Genomic DNA, 16624 nt, shown 5'->3' with positions numbered 1-16624 from the left:
TCCTGTATAAAGAAAGACTTATCAGTATTTTTTTTTGTTTAAAAATAAAAAAGAAAAAAGAAAGAAAGAAGGAATCAAAGTATAAATAGTTTTCCATACACAACATTCAAACATGGAATTCAGACAATAATATAGTTGTCCTTATTACTAAAACAGTTGTTTTTTTGTTGCTAGTTCAAAAACTTGGTTTTTAACTTTTTATCAAAATTTATATTCATGTTAAAAGGTTATCATTAAAATGATAAAGCAATGTACTAAACATTAAAAATCCTGCATGAACTTAGTATGTGAAGGTACCGAATTTTATTCCATGCCACCAATAATGTTTGCATTTAAGACAGAAATATTAAGATAGTTAAATACTGTGTCAAAAATGATATTTGTATACCAAAATCAACTATTAAAATCAGTTACTAATGTATTTGTGTATGTGATTTAATTTATTTTTAATGTATATTTATATTTTAACATGTATTTTATATTAGTCACTGACTTTAATAGCTGATTTTAGTATAAACATAACATATTAATTTTAAACAACGTGATTATAAAAGATCTTTATATAAATAATTAATCATGTATTTTCATATTAATAAAAGTAATTAAATTTTTAGTTTATTATTTAAAATATAATTATATAATCATGTAAAAATGTTTACATTATCAATATATTAGAATTAAATTTTTAATTAAATTAAAATATAAAAAATCACCAAAAAAAATTAAAATATGAACTATTTTTTATGTGATAAATGAATATAAAAATAGATAATACTCTCAGCACCATAAATAACTTTGAATTACATTACATTAATACTTAGCCAAGACATATATACATTACAGTAATATTAGAAAAATAAAAAAAATTAAAATTTATTTTATTTAATAATTAATGAATATTAAATAAAATAAATTTTAATTATTTTTTTATTACTAAATATTTTCCAATACCCTACTCATCCCTGCAACATGATTCAAACAATTACTTAGATCTTTCTCTTGCTTCAAAATTTTCTATATAATATGCTTTTTGGGGCAGGGGATTTTATTTTATTTCTGGTTATTGAGCGGCCTAAATAGTAAATTTCCAAGAAAGCAAGAAGATATATAACTGGGCATAAAAGGCCCAATCCTTCCTAATAATAATAGTTTTGCACTTTTGCTTCTTTAGGCCATTGTAGCTTTGTTTGTGTTGAGAGTTTTCATTTGACGGAAATAATTTTAAAAGAAGGAAAGAAGAAAGAATATACAAATCAATTTAAATTGGTTAAGTTATTAATTCACTTATTCATCTAAAGAAGTGTTAGATATTCAAATTTACTTTTTGTATATAGTAACAATTTATGAATCAGTAACAGATCTTTAAATAAAACTCACATTTGTGATATTACAGTAAAAAAAATAATATGCAATTTGGTTATGTAATTGTATAATGTTACCATTTTCTTTTCTTTTCATTTTTTTCTCTTTTGGCATGAACCTGTCTGAATCTTGACTTATAAAGACCTAAATTAACCTCTTAATTGAAGCCCTAGAAATAATCCTATGTAATTGCATTCTCTTTTTGGGGTCTTGCCTCTTAGTCAATTGGTTGGCATTTGGGTAATTCAAAAGGAAATTGCACCTATGTCCTCATTAATATATATATATGAAATGAAATATACCATATTTATCCCTATTCAAGTGTCTCTTTACTCTCTTATATATGTCCCTAATAAATTTCTTTTAAAATTTAATTAACATGAATTCTAAAAATACATATAAAAAGTTATCAATTAAAATTTTTTTATAGAAAAGGATATAAATTAAAATTTAATTTTTAATATATTTATTGTATATTTATTAAAATAAAAAATTAAAAAATATATATTAATAATAACTTCAATATCTATCTTATATGAAACTTTTATTTTAATAATTATGATGTATATATACACAAAAAATTAACAATTAAATGAGTTATTTATATAAAATATATATTAAAAATATATAAAATAACATATATTTATATACGAATATATAATAATTAATTTAATAATTTTAATTTTAGTGTATACATAGAGCATTTTTTAAATTTTAGTGAATTTTTCCCTATCTATTTATTACAAATAATTCGACCCGATAGGATAGAAACTCGTAAAGGAAATAAGAGTTTTCTCTATTGAGAATTTGCTCACCCTCAAATTTAAACCTAAAACTTCTTGTTAAGAAACAAAAAAAACACTTACTAAATTGACTGATCCGATATTTATTATTTATGATCTTGAGTAATAACGCATTTTTAATTTCCGCTAACGAATTATAACTCAAATAACATAATTTTTTCATCTTCATTTAAAAATTTTGAGTTCGAGCCTCACTTTAAACTTAAAAAAAAATTCCAATTTCCTTAAATTTAGGCCTATTCAAGAGTCAAACCTCCTAAGCAGGGTCAAAGGGCAATAATAAGACCGAATATGTTTATTTTATCTTAATAGGGATTGTGGGCAATTTGGTAATTTCACGGATTAGGAGGAAGCTTTGACAAAGTGGTGTGGTGACCCACCAAATGCATCATTATAGGTTTGTTAAACCGTATTATTAGGGACATAGTTTTCTCCGTGACCTTAAGTATATGCTTCACAAATCACAAGTAATACCAATATTAAGAAATCATAGCTACACAACAAAACACAATTAGGGTAAAACATTACAAGGTTGCTTAGCATAAACAATAGCTTAGGCCAAAATATACATAAAAAAGGGACATAACAACAGAAAAAAAAAATATATTCAAAATCAATAGATTTAATAAGTTTAATTTTAATACACTAATAGAATAAAATTTTTTATACAGTCGTCTAATCACATCCGTTTTTCGTCTAATCACATCCGTTTTTCATAGATGATCATTCACATAGCTTTGGAGATAATGTTGGTGGATGACAACAAAGCTACTCATAAAATGATATATAAAGTAATAAAACAAAATAAAAATCCCTTTATTTAAGGAACAAAAATGCTAGCACTTACAAGGCTATAGGCTATATAATATTACTCTTTTGAATGTTTGAATACCATAGTCTTTGTATTTTTGTATATATCATAATCCATTAACACAAGATTTTGTGTCTTGTGTCAAGTTTGAAAGATGATTGATCTCTCATTTTCTGATGAATTTGGATACATGACAGCACCAACTAGTGTTGCAAGTAGCTGCAACAATGAGAAATTCTTCTATAGTGCACCAACTAGTCCTAGCAGAAGGATCATCAAGCTAGGTGCAAATTCTTTCTGCCAAACAAGTCACACATCACCAAGAACAATTCAAGATGAGGATGATGGAAGGTACTCCAATCTGGATGAGTTTGAATTCGAGACGAGTCGCAGGTACACCGGTTACTTGGACACCAAGAAATCCCAAAAAGATGATGATTTTGATGGTGATTCATTGCAAACCATGGCATTTGCTGATGAGTTATTCAATGATGGTAAGGTTTTGCCATTGGAGCCGCCGCCGCCTCTTAAACTTCCTCCGAGGCTGATTCAGAACAATGGAGATTGTGGCAGTGTGGTGATGAGTGCACAAAGTTCAACTCTTACTTCTCCAAAATCCCCTGCTTTGGTGCTAAGGCTACTACCTTTTTCGCGACATAGTTTGTGGAACGATGAATTTGATCCGTTCGTGGCAGCTTTGGAGAAGGTCAAGGATGATAAGAGAGGGAATTCGAATTCAAAGGCGAAGAATGGTCTTAGAAGGACTAGATCACTTTCTCCATTCAGGGGATTCAACCATAGGTCTGAAAAACATGTAGGAATATCCAAGACAAAGATACAAGTATCCGAATCGCATTGTTGTGAGCTTCAAAAGGAGCCATTACTATTGATGAAGCAAGAATCAAGGAGGGTTGATATGATATCAGTTGAAGAGAGCAATGATGCAGCCTTTGAGACAAAGGAAGATGAGAGAAAGAGAAGTGGATTTTGGAGAAGGAAAAAGAAGAACAAGAAAGAAAACAGCATAGTGAAGCTTCTCTTTGGGAATGGTTATGTGAGGAAATCAAGTGATAAACACAAGTTAGAAGGTCAAAAGGAATCATTAGAGAAGCCAGAATTCATGATGAGGAAGCTTGATGCTGATTCTGTCAGTTCATCACAATCAACAGAGAGGGATAAAGATGAAACAAGAAGTGACATGAGCAAAATGAGCTTGGTATGTCACAAGCCTAGAGGATCAAAACTTTTTCTTTGTTTAGGCCATGGAGGGTATGTCAAGTGATTGAGTCATCAAAGTCATGGTATTTTTCTTTTCTTTTCTTTTCTTTTTGGGGGAGTTTGTGAAGGAGAAAATTAAAACAATGAAATTATGTCCTGAAAATAAAAGAGACTGAAAATGAAAACAAAGATCATATGATATTTTCTGGTTGGAAACCTATGATGGTGTTTCAAAAAAAAAAAAAAAAAAAAACCTATGATGACAATGTTTTCCAGGAACTGATTCTGTACAAGTATCTATGTACTGAGTTATATCTACATTCAAATTCAATGTAAGATTAGGTTCACTACCGAAATAGTTCAAAATGCTAAATTAGATTTGACCATAGTTAGTTCTCTATTATAAGTTTATAACTTCACATCACATACTGAATTCTCTTTAAAAGAATACTTTAGTTAATCACAAAAAGCAACAAATTGTGTACCAAATAAGAAACTCTTCAAAAATAAGAAACTTCTAAAAAATCAGTTCCAACATAGAGAAAGAGGTGGTATTCCCTAGGCACATAATATATTGTTATTGCAAATGGTCAGTTTGCATATAAAATTTTTCTGAACTACATCTTGCTGTATTGCTACTGATTTTCAAACCTTACTAATTTGAGAATAAGATAGATACTATATATTGTGGAATGAATATTCTATGCCAATAGTGCATAAATGAGTAATTTACATCATTGAAATAATAGGAATAAACCTAAAGTTTCCCATGAAAGGAACAAAAAATGTGATAATGATAAGGGGAACAAGTTAGAGGATAAGCCTCAATGTTCACTCAATCTGAATGAGAATCCTATATATCCCCTTCTTTAATGTAAGATCTTGCCAATGCTTTGTTTGGTTGATTGATTGATGAGAATGTAGATCATGAGTCTTGCCATAATGCTATGCTGTAAATTCGATCCGATGCAAGGAGTACTACTAGTCCAAGACTTCAGAAGGCCAAAGGCATTTCCAAATGGCAATCTCACGCTCAGTCTTGATCTTTCTGATCCCTCCGTAGAATCCGTCAGCCTCGTTTCCCTCCTCACGATGATCTTTCCTACTGATGGTTGTCCTCCTCCAGCGCGAGTCAGGAGTGTACTGATTGAACTCTAGCACCACTGTGTCTGCAACCAAAACATGGAGTTTCAATAAATAAAGTTTAAGTATTAACAAATTCGCTGCAGCAATCGATATAAGTATAACAAGGCTAGCAATGCCATCACTCAAAAAATTGAATCTTCTAGACTATCAAATTATTAGTGGAGTAGGCTTGTGTGTTTGCAGCAAAGAAGAAGTATTTCGCTTATCGAAATATATATAGCAACCAAAAGTTCTCTTCTCATTCTTGACACAACATAACTGACTCATAATATGTTGAAAATTTGGACAATTTGACCTTATGTTCCAAAATCATAGAACTGAAAGAGGAACAATAGGAGATTTATGAATTCATCAGGGCCGGGGGAGAACATTATACAAAGCCAAATTACGAAACCGTTATAAAGAACTTATAAACATGATACGATTTTCGAAGGACACAAAGGAAATATGAAGAACAACATTTTCATGCCTTCACACCCCAATGAAGGAACAAAAGACATCAGAGTTGATCACATAAAAGAAACTTTCCAGTAGAGAGACCTAAGAACAATAAGGTTCATGGAACTCATGGGAAAGGAACTGAGGCACAAATTGGTCTTTTACATCATTAATCTTAGTCATCATTGCAAGATCAGAAAAAAGGAAATAGACTTTATAAGCTTATAGTGACTATGATAGCCCCCCATGTGGCATAAAGATGATGATAAGAGTCTATAATTGACATTGAATTCTTTATTAACATAGTTGGCCATAAATGTATCCACTGAGACACTAGTTATCAACGTGTTGGTGGAATTATGACATACGGACATGGTTTGTCTAGGGGACCAATTTAGAGTGGTCCATGTTTTTGACATGTAGAATCAGGAAACGGACCTAGCTCAAATTTTGGTCTAGTATGGTCTGTCAAAGCAATTTTCATATTTAATCATTTTCTTTTCACTTTACAACCTCCACAATGCAAAACATAGTGGTAAATTGCAGAACTTTTGATATATTAATTCCATGAAATAGGAGTCCTTTGCTGTGTTTGGTAAATGTCTTCTGCAAGTTTGTGTTTCACCATGTCTATGTATTTTCGTCTTGGGAAAGTTATCAAACAACCTATGTTCACTCAGTCCTCTGTCTTCAAAATGCATATGCATTATCTTTCTTTTGTATGCTTTTGCATCTTTATAAACTATATTCAATGGAATTTAAGAAAACAGAATTCATCTAAATCTTAAATTTTCTTTTTTAATTTTTTGTTGAATCCCCAGATCATATCCTCCCACTAATCCACTAGACATCATACCTATAACACAGTTGATAGTCCACTAGAAAGGAAGAAAACATCATGGATTAAACAAATGATAGAAACTATAGCCTAAAGAAAAAAAAATAAGCAAATGGATGATAACCACACTCATTTAAGAATAAAAAATGCATAAACTCACCACTACTATGACAGCGGCAGTAATTTTCATTCCCATCGCATGTCTCCAAATGGCCTACGACACCATACCACCAACCTGCCATAAAGTTGTTTCATCATTGAGCAATTCATCTAGAATACCAATACAACAACAACAAAGCCTTATCCCACTAGATGGGGTTAGCTACATGAATCAAACGACGCCATTGCGCCTTATCATGTATCATGTCTACAGAATACCAATACAATACAAAATTAATTCTAATCACAAGATGAGCAGATGTAAATGGAAATGCATATTCAATTTTTTTTTATCAAATACTCAAAACTGGATCCAACTGCCCCATTTCTATTTATTTTTCTTAAGAGATCATCGATGCTTCTCGATTTCATACCTATCCTGTTAGTTTGCAAAAATAGGTTGTTTACTGATATTGTATCCAATCTTTTACCATCAAAATTAGCATACTAAATTAGAAAGAACAAGTTGAAATAAAGGAACAAACCATAAGGAAATTCCTTGTTTCTCCTCCACTGAATCTCTATGTGATCACCCGGATGCAAATCATTTAGACAATCAGTGATATGAAGATCATGAGGAGGTGTATCAACAGGTGGTGATCTTAGCCTTTCCCATTGGATTCCATGTTCTATAGCCACTGCCCTTCTTCCATGAGGTGGATACCTGCAATTAACAATTAACAGATCTGAATTCCATTTTTCTTTAAAATCTTATGAGGATAAGCAAATAATCACCACAATTACCTGGCTTGGAAGGTGTCAGTGTGTGGATCATAGCTAAGCTCAGCATCATAGCATGACAACATAAATCCAACATGACCATTCTGCATCACCAACAGCCAATAATGTAACTTGTATGTTCAAAAAACACAATATTCTCCAGTACAATCCATCAAAACAAACTACTATAACTTTTCTATGGTTGCATCTAGAATGTTAGATATAACAAGGGCCTGATAAAGGGAAGGTTCATCGATAGAAATAGTACCTCGCGGTTATAGACCTGAGCAGGAAACCAGAAATTTCCAGTCTCAAGGGCAAGATACCAAGTCATCATTGAATCAGAAGGCAAAGAACTCTTGCTGTTGATGTTGTTGTTATTGATTTCATCCAATCTTGATCTCATCCATGAAAAGGGCCAATGAAGGGTGACAAGCCTCATCAAGCTCCTTTGCTTGCCATTCTTGGGGCTGCCAACATTCCTCTTCGAGGCAACATGCCATTTCCACTCCCTATAAGCAACTGGACCAATCACTCTTCCCCATTTCTGCTTCATGTGCCTCTCCCAAAGGTGATCACTAACACATCTCTCCCTCAAGGACCGGCAAACCCCGGCCATTTGGCAGAGCGACGCCGGGGGAAGCCTCTCGAGAATGCACTCCAACACCAGGTCAGGCAAGTCCAAAACTGACATGCCATTTGTGTCCTCAACATTCTCCACCTTTGAGGAGGTTAGAGTCTTCTTCATAAGAGACATTCTCTTAACAACTTGACACAGATGAAGAATCCAAAACCTGTTGAACAACTTGGGGATTGATTTCACAGACAAGTCTTCACAGAACAAGAGGGAGATCAACCTCACCTCAGATGTCCATGACGGAGGAAGTGGCTTCAAGGGTATAAGGGACTTCAAAAACACCAAGAATGAGAAACAATATATGAAGTAAAGTAGCATTACAACACAGGGTATCCTTCACAGTTCAAGTTTCAGTTTGGCATATCCCATATATCTATCTATCTATATATATATATATATGCATAAAAGCCTTTTAATTTAAGCCGAATGAGCTCACTAATTTGCCACAAAGAAACAATTGAAGCAAGTTGGAACCTTCAAACACCTTTTTAAGATGTTTGAAGGTTTTCTATTGGTTCAATAAAAGGCCACCTAAACCCAATGGTGGGCCTGACTAGACCGAAGTTTTGATCAGAATAAGAATAAGGTAACAATCACACCAATGAAACCAAGGAAAATTTTCATTTAACAACCTCTTATATGTGAAAATTGGGGTATCAAACAAACAAAAGCATGTGTTTGTGTAGCTTAATAACAATACTGATTCCTCCCTCTCCTATTGCAAAAAGGAGAAGCAGACAGAGACAACCTTAACAGCTGTCATTCAATGAAGAATATGAATCTGTTTGAGAAAATGGTCCTTATGGGGGGCACCAAGATCTGATATCAACTTACACACACCTGGAAAATTGGATTTGGCAAGAAGCTAAAAATGAATAATAATATATTTGATGAGATAAGATGAGTTAAAATACAAAAATAAGACCTTATCTTCAGAATCTCCAAAGAGGATAAAATAATTTCTTTTTTTGGTGCTACAAATCTATAACAGATCTAGCTAGTTTGAACTGAAGAAGAATTAGGCCCACCCCAAAACACCTTAAAGATCTAACAAAAAGAAAAGAGCAATGGAAAAACAAGTCTTGGGGTGGTGGAACATACACAGAAGAAAAAGAAGATATATAAGAGAATGATTATGATGAAGATGAAGATGATGATGATGATGATATTGATGAATGTGAAGATGAAGAAGGAGGGTAAGGTGGGGTCCTCCTCTTCACTCCTAACCCCAACAAAATCCTATTCACCACAACACCTCAATTATTATCCTTCTCTCTCTTTCTCTTTTCCTTCAGAAACCTTCTCTCTCTTGTTTCCTGTTCCTATTATTGTTGTTCTTCTATCTTTCTCTCTGTGGGGCAATATATCAAACAATTGGTGGGAAAAGAGAGAAGTTATTTATGCATAATGGAACGGGAGGCTGAGGTTTATATTAGATTTTTCATTTTTGTGTGGATGTCAAACACATTTCTTCACCTAAACATATTCTATCTATATCTATATCAATATCTATGTCAAGCCCCTATTTCTCTGTGATCCAATCACCCAAAGATTCTCCTTAAAAAATTGACAATTAACAACATGAAATTAATATTCTCAGGCATGATTAATACATTAAGACCATTTTCTATAACCACTTGTATAGTCATGACTTTAATCATCAAGTCAAGTGTGGTATATAATATTATCACAAATATTTTAAAAATACATATTAAAATGTTTAATATAAAAAAAATGCCTAAAAAATTTGGATATGAAAGTAGAATGAGTATTATACCTTAACGTATTAATTTTTGGTGTTTTTTTAAAACTATAGGAGGTACACAAATCGAATCCTCTTGTTTATATTTAAAAAATTCTAAAAGTTTGGAGTACACAAATCGGTTGAAAAAACTAAAAAAATTTGGAGTACACAAGTTGGACTGTCCGATTTGTGTACTCCAAATTTTTTTAGTTTTTTCAACACAAATCGAACGGTTCGAGTACAGAAATCGGACGGTCCGATTTCTGTACTTCTTAAAAATCGGACGGTCTGATTTGTACTCTATACACTAAATCATCCCACATTTTAAAAAAATACCACAGTAGATCACAATTTAAAAAAATACTATTGTTACTAATATTAAAAATAAAAAAGTGTAAAAAAAATTACTAAAATATTCAATGCATTTGTAATATATTTATTGAAGAATAAAAGTTAAAAAAATGTCTTTTTTTAATTTAGATGTAACAAGTTGGAGGAAAAGGCGTCTGAATTCTTAACAACTTTGGATAACGTATACTGAAAAATATTCGAAAATTAATTTACTTGGAGGTTTCTGATAACAGGGTTTTGATGGCCTGCAACTATATCTATATTACTTACAATGATAGGCATCAACATGATTCATTCCTCATGAAAATTCAGGTGATTTAATTCATATGTTGAAAAGATATAGACGTTGATGGTAGGACGCCACTAAATTTTTTAAAATTACACGAAAAGATAGAAATTTTTAGAAGGATATTTAGTTTTTTTAGATTAATTTAAAATATTATTCTAAAAGTTAATATTGTTTAGAAGGATTACTTGACGTTCAAAGAGTATTTATTTAAGTGAAAAAAGATCGAGTACCTGTTGATCTAGCAATATGATAAGGTTGGTTCCTTAAAAGGGGTGGTACCTATCCAAGAGTTAGAAAGAAAGAAAATAAATGTTAATGTAAAATTAATTATACTTGTGAGAGTAATTGTATTTTCTTTTTATAAGTAGTATAAATTATCTTATTTTTAGTGAAGGATCTCACTTCATACAATTTTAAAAAATAATTAAAAAATAAAGATGATTCTAAATCGTTAAGATAGTAAAGATATTTTTGGGTTGATTATATTGGATCTAATCTATTAATTATCCAAAAACTAAGTCCAGAATAAATATTAATAAAAATATTTGTCATCTAAATTATTTTTTTACTTATTATTATACATATTTAATAAATAAAAATATTAATTAATATATTGGTTAATATACTAATAAAAGATTAGTATAATGTATCTATTGTTATATAAAAGTTGATACTCATTTTTTTACAATGAGTTTTAGTCGCATTATTCTTTTAATAATTAATGACATATCAATAATTTTAAATAGATAATAATAAATGGTAATCAATCAATCATTTTTAAGTAAAATAAATTTATAAATTTGATTTTCTTAATGAATCAATTAAATTTATTACTTATCATTATTCAATTAAACATAAAATATCCATTAAATATAATAAATATCTACATTTAAAATACCATAATAATAATAACCATAAAAATTTTCAGTTACAAACATTCAAATTTTATAATATTTAACTTATCTATACATATTCCATTATTTCATAATTTCTCACACGAATTACTAAAAACTTGGTTCTCGTGTTTAAATTTAACACCACTCTCTATTAAATATATTATAATATATCATAATTAATAAATTAATTCATAATATTTTATTTTATACTCCTTTTTATTTAAATAATTATATTAAATTATATACGAAAGAATCAAATAAAAATTTTTTACTATATTTTTTATACATAAATATTTAAATTTAATAATAATCTACATATTATTTAATTAATTCATAAATAATATCATACATTTGGATTTATATTATATTATAATTAATTTATAGTCTAGTTGTAATAATTACACTAAAATAAGTTGGATAGAGATGCAATGGAACAGCATGTACAAGAAAATCAATATAGCCGGCTGGCTGCTATAAATAGAACACTGGCTTGGGTCCACTGCTACTATATAATGTTTGATTATTGAAAAATTTAATTTCCAAAACTTGGACTCACATTTATTTAGAAATATTATTAGGCACAAGCATATATCATGTCATTCATGTGTTGTAAGTTGCAGCAAATTCATACATATATTTGACCAAGTCATACGCCTGTCTGTGTTAACACTGATATATATTACAGGAACAGTAAATAGAAATATTAGGGTTAAAAATATGTTAAAAAATAATGATAGGGTTAAAATTGTTATGGTGTAACTTCCAAAATTAAAGAAAAGAAAACACTGAATATAGGAATATTATATAAACATGGTTTTTAAAAATAAAATAAAATAAAATCTAACACTTTAGATTCAATTATGATGCAAATATGCAATATATATGAATCAAATAAATATGTTTTAAGTAAAATTTAAGAATAAACCACAAAAAAATATATTCGAAATATTTTATCGTTAATAAAAATATTTTCAAATTTTGTTATCAACAAAAATATTCTTAACTTAGTTAAGAACGTGACAAAAATACACATATGTGAACTAAGAAATTCTATGTTAATAAAAAAGAGTAATACGGCTGTACGGATGTTTTTGGTATGGATTGTGAAATGGATCAGAAATTTGTGGGTCGAGATGGATGCCAGATTATTTGACTGGAAGAATAGGGAGTGGTATCTGCAAAAATATTCCGACGCTCAAGTTAGAATAGATCTGAGAGGTATAAGGTGTGTAGAGTGAATGACATACCTGAGGGGGTCTGGAACTCCCCTTTTTATAGGTGATGGTAATTATCTTATCTTATCTTATCTGTTAAGATAAGGGAGGTATTTAAATTTGATTGTTGATTAGAAGCTCTAGTGGGCCGATTCCAGACCTTATAAAAAAGCGAAGCGGTTCGAATCCAGGTAACCGAATTTGAAGACTATTTCAGGAATGAAAATCATGGACCGAATCTGTAACAATGACAAACAAAACTTTTCATGTGATAAATAAGACTCTAAAATTAACAAGTGAAACTACGTCCCATTTTTCATTAACAAAAAATCTTTAATTACAACGGAACATTTTTATATTTTTTAATTATTTTAAAATATTTTTATTAATAACAAAATTTAAAAATATTTTTAACAGTGTCAAAATATTTAGATGATTTTTATGATGTATCCAAAATTTAATAAAGTCCCGATTAATTTTTTTTGTTTATTCAAACGATATTTCCTAATTCAACAAATTAAAGACCAAATCGTCACGGATTTGAGTTCTATTTAAGAGGCCCGATTAATTTTATAATGTAGAAATTGTGTACATACACTGATTCCATGAAGATCAAGTTGGAAGGTAGTTGCAATTATTGGGGGGAGTCACAGGTTGTGTGCTGCATTTGGCCATGGGGGCAGGATCCAATCATAGGCCAACATGACATGAGTAACCAGAAAAAGTAAAAGTTGAAGGATCATAGAAAATACCAAGGGTAGATAATAGTTTAGATAAATTATGTACACAACATTTTATTAAAGTTAAAGGTGCCTGGTCTTGAATTATAAAAAGCTATAGAGAACCTATAAAATATTTTATTAAAATAATTTTACGTCCAAAAATAGAAATTAAAAAATAATGATTTATAAACAACTCATAAGAATATATATAATTTGTGAGATTCACTTATATGACCTTTGTACTCTATTCTGAATAATTGAAAAAATTAATTTATAATAAAAAAGTCCTGTTAGGGAGTCAATAATTTATTTATATAATGTGTATAATAAACTATATGAGTTATAAAATAAATATCACTTATAATATTCAGAATAATCATTCAGGTATTAAGGATAATAAACATCTCATGTCATAAAATTATTCATCCCAAAAGTTTAAGCTGATTTTGAGGTTCACAAAAGATCAAACTCTTGACCTTTTGGATCTAAAACTCTAATACCATGTCATAATACCACTTATCCCAGAAGTTTACGCTGATAGAAAAAGGTAATACTAATGGTTATATCTCTAATACTCCCTAAACCTCAATTATATACATTGTATAAATATTCCATTAACTCCTCATACTTTTCCATAATAAAATACCATCAGAATAAATATTATGATTTAATTTTTAGATTGGGCTTAAATCTGCAAAAATATATCTCTTAAAAATATGTCGACCATAAAAAAAATCTGAATCATATTTATGTAAAATTTTGTGTATATTTAACATGAATTTATTTTATTTTTTTAATTTTTTTAAAATAAACAAAGGATTTAAAATATATTTAAAATATATTATCTAATAATCTATTTTAATAAATTATCATTAACTTTAGCATTAAAGTCTCTTTTAGATAATTCCTACTACTTTAAAAATGTAAATCTATAGCTAATTTTTTTTTATATTGTGTTGTTATTGGTGTTTTTCATTAATATTATGATGTTTTGGTGTAATGCAGTGATATGGGATAAAAAGAAATCGTGAGTAACGATTTCAAATAAGACAAAAAATTAAAAAAAGTTAATAGAAATCGTTAGTTACGATTTCATATAAGACAAAAAAATAAAAGAAATCGTGAGTCACGATTTGAATTTTTTAATTAACAAAAATGTGATTTATGAAATCGTGAATAACGATTTTTTTTTATTATACAAATCGTAAGTAACGATTTACATTATACATCACACTTGTGAAATACACCCATTTCAACTCATATCAACGTATTACACCATTTCATCCATCATATAAAAAATAATTAACGAAAAAATTTGCAATCTTATAGTAGATTCCATAAATTTATGTTTCGTGAGTACAAGAGATAACTCTAGGCTCACGTTTGGAACAAAATATAATAATAAAAATGGAGACCAATTTAACAAAAGGAAGAAACAAATGTGAATGCCAGATTTAGAAGTAAAAATATGATCCTCCTCTAAAAAGGAGTGCCATGATGGAGTGTGAAAAATGAAAATGAAAAATGGACGGTGGAAAGTGGAAACATCTGCATAATAATAAGTAGATGGACCATTGGAATTGGAACATGAATTTGCGTGTTATTCCCACCATCTCCTTTCTTCCTTTTTCTATTTTCTCAATTATACTGCTACTTGTGTTATTATATTTATTTATATTTAAATGTATGTATGTATCTAGTTAATTAAAAGTTAACTTAAAATAATATTTTTACTTAAAAATTTTAGATTTGAGTCTCATTTCTAGCTTTTACTTAAAAATTTTAAATTTGAATCTCGCTTCTAACTAAAAAAAATATAGAGTTAAATTTCAGAGTGATCCCTAAACTTGCACTCGAACCTCAAAGTCGTCCCTAAACTTGCATTGGCCCCAATATTGTCCCCGAATTTAACACAGGTGGCTCACGGTCGTCCCTGAAGCATTATCCGGTGACGGAAAGATGAGTTGGATTGACGGATGCCACGCTGAAAGCCAGGCTGGACTTCCAAAACGACGTCGTTTTTAATTTGGCGCTTAAATTGCATTGAAACGTCATCGGATAGTGTTTACAGAAGGGTTTTAACATGCAGTGACTACTTCTCTCTCAATCCAACACAGTCTCTTTCTCTTCTTCTTATTTTCTTCAATGGCGAAACTTTGAGAGGGATTTTCGCTGGCCTTCTCTCTCAAGAAAAGCAAGCATATTATGATTATCTCATCTTTGTCGCACACGTAGTGGTCTGTCGGGAAGCATCTTGATTGTTAGAGGTAACCAAAATAGAAAGGAGAAACAAAATAGCTACCATCTACTCCTCTGTTTTTGTTGATCATGACTTTTTGTACATTGTTAAGTCGTTATATATTCATTCGCTCATCGTTTTCTTATATGGTTTTTTTGAAAATTTTTGTTAGGGTTTTCTCTGTATGTTGTTGTTGCGTTTTTTTTTAATTATTTTTTGCTGTAATGATGGTAGCTATGGTTGTAATGTGCTGAAAATAGAAGAATGTAGACTGTTTATGTATGCAGTTTATGTGTGTTCATGGAGGGTTAGGGACTGAGGTTATTGTGCTTTTCTGGTTGATAGCAATTTTGATGATCATTTGTTATTTGCAGATGGGTCTAATAACTATTGTGTGTCACCATGGGGGATACTTTGTGAGGAGTAAAGACCGTGTCGTGTCATACACCAGGGACCATATTTCAGAGATTTCGAAGCTTGACCCTAATCGGCTAGATGTCTTTTTCATCAGAAATTACTACAGAGAGCTTGGGTATGATAAGGCAGAACACTATTGGTGGCTAGTTCCAAACAGACCCTTAAAGACTGGCCTAAGAAAACTTAATTCTGATGCTGAGCTTCTGGAGATGTGCTTCCTTGCTGAAAGTAACCACGGAGAGGTGCATGTGTACTATGAACTTTGGGTATCTATTCCAACGTACTTGGAAGAACCACCATTCAAAAAAGGCAAGGAGGTGGTGGTTGAAGTCCCTACCCAACCAGTTTTGTTGAGAACAGGACCAAGCTCCAGGGACATTCCTCCACACCCAGTTCCAAACCCATGTATCAACCACCTGAAAACTACCGAACCCACCCAGGAGGCATCCTCTCTCAAAACTACCCCTGCCCCACCCAACCAAGACATGGACCATACTGAAGTACCAGCTGCAACCACCAAATCAACCCCAATTCCCAAATCCACCATTTCGACCCTAATTTCTGTGGCTGCTACCCCTGCCCCACCCAACCAAGACATGGGTCATACACAAGGGCCAGCT

General features: G+C 30.7%; 2 protein-coding genes across 2 annotated transcripts; one reads left to right on the top strand and one right to left on the bottom strand.

Annotated features, from left to right (window-relative positions):
* Positions 1-3130: 3130 nt before the first annotated feature.
* Positions 3131-4258, top strand: LOC130939270 (uncharacterized). Its single transcript, XM_057867388.1, has one exon. It carries the CDS (start codon positions 3131-3133, stop codon positions 4256-4258), a length of 1128 nt encoding a protein of 375 aa, XP_057723371.1.
* A 595-nt stretch (positions 4259-4853) lies between these two features.
* LOC130940575 (F-box protein At2g26850) lies at positions 4854-9701 on the bottom strand. The gene is made up of 5 exons (XM_057868760.1): positions 7764-9701; positions 7520-7599; positions 7261-7439; positions 6777-6851; positions 4854-5363 (listed from the first exon to the last, which is right to left on the bottom strand). Exons 1-5 carry the CDS (start codon positions 8448-8450, stop codon positions 5176-5178), a joined length of 1209 nt encoding a protein of 402 aa, XP_057724743.1. The 5' UTR covers positions 8451-9701; the 3' UTR covers positions 4854-5175.
* Positions 9702-16624: the final 6923 nt, after the last annotated feature.

This window comes from Arachis stenosperma, chromosome 7 (assembly GCF_014773155.1).
Source record: "Arachis stenosperma cultivar V10309 chromosome 7, arast.V10309.gnm1.PFL2, whole genome shotgun sequence".
In the NCBI taxonomy this organism is placed as follows: Eukaryota; Viridiplantae; Streptophyta; class Magnoliopsida; order Fabales; family Fabaceae; genus Arachis; species Arachis stenosperma.
Note: the sequence above shows the minus strand (reverse complement) of the source record. Positions and strands in the feature narration are given on the sequence as shown.

Bases quoted from the DNA above. Each gene is read 5' to 3' on its own strand.
- LOC130939270 (XM_057867388.1), top strand. From the start codon at position 3,131: ATGATTGATCTCTCATTTTCTGATGAATTTGGATACATGACAGCACCA.
- LOC130940575 (XM_057868760.1), bottom strand. From the start codon at position 8,450: ATGCTACTTTACTTCATATATTGTTTCTCATTCTTGGTGTTTTTGAAG. The intron at 6,852-7,260 runs GTTTGTTCCTTT...ACTTTATGGCAG, and splicing joins AAACAAGGAATTTCCTTATG to GTTGGTGGTATGGTGTCGTA. The intron at 5,364-6,776 runs GTGAGTTTATGC...TTTTGGTTGCAG, and splicing joins CTGCCGCTGTCATAGTAGTG to ACACAGTGGTGCTAGAGTTC.